The 2,500-nt window shown below is 45.6% G+C and overlaps 1 protein-coding gene across 1 annotated transcript in view; it reads right to left on the bottom strand.

The window, feature by feature from the left end:
• Positions 1–322: 322 nt before the first annotated feature.
• Positions 323–2,500, bottom strand: part of LOC138002836 (uncharacterized) — a 4,033-nt gene continuing 1,855 nt past the window's right edge. Inside the window, exons 2-3 of the mRNA XM_068848812.1 lie at positions 1,107–1,227; positions 323–443 (exon numbers count right to left, since the gene is read on the bottom strand). Of these exons, the coding sequence (XP_068704913.1) occupies positions 323–443; positions 1,107–1,227 (242 nt within the window). The remainder of the gene's footprint in view (positions 444–1,106; positions 1,228–2,500) is intronic.

The following is a 2,500-nucleotide window of genomic DNA, read 5'->3' as shown; positions in this document are numbered from 1 at the left end:
GGACAACTCGAATATATATAGCCTGCTGCTAATGAAGCGACAAAAAACAGCATACCATGTAACACCCCAAAGAAAAGGTTACGTAACCCATGATAAATACATTTATATTCTAATTCGCTACCCCGCTCAAACGAATATAAAACATTTATCATGTAACAAGCAACCTCAATTGGGGTGTGTCAACACGAGCCGTGTGCGAACTAAAAGAACGGGAAATGCGGAAAATTAAATACCCAGTGACAACGAAACCGACAACAATGAATGAACACTATCCTTAATGTAACCGTCTTTTGCCTTGTCTGATTTCCAACGGCCGTGTCTTTTAGTCAGGCACTCGAGCATTAGCAGCAGCAGAGGCACCTCCGGCCCTAAGGCTATGGAGACCATAGTCTTGCTTGGGAAGGCCGATGGAATCGAAAGCACTAAGCACTATCTCCCGCGCTCTAGTATAAGACAGAGGAACAGACCCGCGCAATTTATAGGTTCCGGTACTGCGAAGAAAAACGACAGGGCGAAAAATGAATTCTTCACTGTCTGCTGAAAAAGAAGCGGCCGCAAAATATCGTTGAACTAATAAATAAGGACATGTATGCTTGAAGGTCTTAGCGATAACCCAAGCCCCGTCCCTGTAAACGTCAGTCTTACTTCGATGAACAAAGACTCTCATAAAAGAATCTTCAAACTGAAAGTCACACCTGCGTAACTGAACCAACTCGTTAAAGCGAAAAAACCCTGCATAACCCAAAAGGCACAAAGTAAGCACACGTAAGTCAGACAAACTAGCTGAAGACGATCCATACTTAGAAACTAAAAGCTGAATAGCCTCGGGGGTCACCGGCTCTTTCTTTTTAACAGGGACACTGAGAAGCCTCTTAGCAGATTCTATTAAAGGTAAAACTAACGAGGAATTACAGGGGTCGGGTAGACCTGCCAAATCGTGCACCCACTTGAGCCCCTAATGGACTTCGTCAATAGTACTGCAAGAAGAAGATTCTTGAATCAAGCTAAGAAAGAACAATGAAACGTGCACACTAGAAGCGGGAAATATAACAATTTCATTAAACTGAGAGGCCCATTTCCTCCACGTATTGAACCCCTTTTCATACTTCCTCGCGGTACTAACGGCTTTGGATTTAAGAAGAACTGCGGGTAGATCTTGAACCAGTGCCCGGAGTCGCCCGTCTTCAACCTGTTGAAAATTAGGCTGCAAGGCATCTTTGAGAACTTCTACGAGGATAAGAAGAAAAACATATGGCAAAAATACCTCAATACACGCACTGGGAGTCAATACAGCAATATGCCCCTGGCCAGATGGAAAAATATTTAAGGCCGAGTGGGCCAACTCAAAAAACCACGGTAAACAAGCCACTCGGCGAGCTAGTTTCATGCGAAACGAGGACAAATAACCCGACGAGCGGAATTAAAAACGCACGGGCCAGCATAAATCCACTCGGCTTGAGAAAATTAAGGCCCCTTAGTGCCAATTCTGACTGCCAACACCGCGCTGTTAAACCTATCTGAACCAATGAGTGAATCTTTGTAACACCCGAGGGCAAAAATCCCTGAGGGGTCGGGAAAATGAATGTACTCGAGGACATACGGTTGAAAATGAATTGCATTTGCGAACAAGAAAGGCCAAAACACGTTAGACGGCCAATAAGGGACGACTAAAGTACCAACCGCACCGCATACAAGGAGATGTTGAACCACCCTAGAAATGCAGTGGACGGGAGGGACTAGCCAATTATTCTCTCCATACCAGGAGATTGAAATTGCGTCAACAGCTTCAGTGCCGGGTACGCGAAACCTAGAATTGAATCTGGGAAGATGGGCGTTGGCTGCATTCGCGAACCTGTCGACTGTATGTGGGCCCCAAAGGCGGTCCAAGTGTGTAAAGAACTCGGGGGTTGTATACCAATCATCGAAGTCTACAATGTGGCTAATCGCGTCAGCACAAGCATTAAGTTCCCTGGGAACCCACTGGGGAATAAGTGTGATATTGTGAGTTCGACAAAAATAGAAAACATCAAGCGCAATAGAGTGCAATTCTGCACTAGGACTCCCTATCTCCACAACACGAACTGCCCCTTGGCTGTCAGAATGCCACTTTACACACTTACCCCGAACCGAGTCTTTGAACGCACTTAAGGCAAATTGTATAGCCTTAAGTTCTCTCCAGGTAGAGCTCTTAACTGCTTCGCAAGCAGTCCACATACGGTGGGACACCTCGTTAGTGCCCACAACAAAAGCCCCGCAGGCGACGCTGCTAGCATCCGAATAGCTAAACAAAAGGGGAGCATCATAAGGCAAAATAGCTCTCGTATTAAGACTAACGATATTGTTTTTCCAGAAAAATATTTCAGAGAGGCAATCATTATGAAGCCCGATGTTAAAACGGGAATCCCAACTACGGCGGGATTCTATGACCTTGTAAAGGAAACGGGTTTTGAGGCGAGTCAGGTTGCCCAAAACTGGCGACATGGACATAACATGACCTGCG

The sequence above is a fragment of the Montipora foliosa genome, chromosome 5 (assembly GCF_036669935.1).
Source record: "Montipora foliosa isolate CH-2021 chromosome 5, ASM3666993v2, whole genome shotgun sequence".
Taxonomy (NCBI): domain Eukaryota; kingdom Metazoa; phylum Cnidaria; class Anthozoa; order Scleractinia; family Acroporidae; genus Montipora; species Montipora foliosa.
The sequence above is the reverse complement of the archived record's forward strand: the minus strand, read 5'-3'. Positions and strand labels throughout refer to the sequence as shown.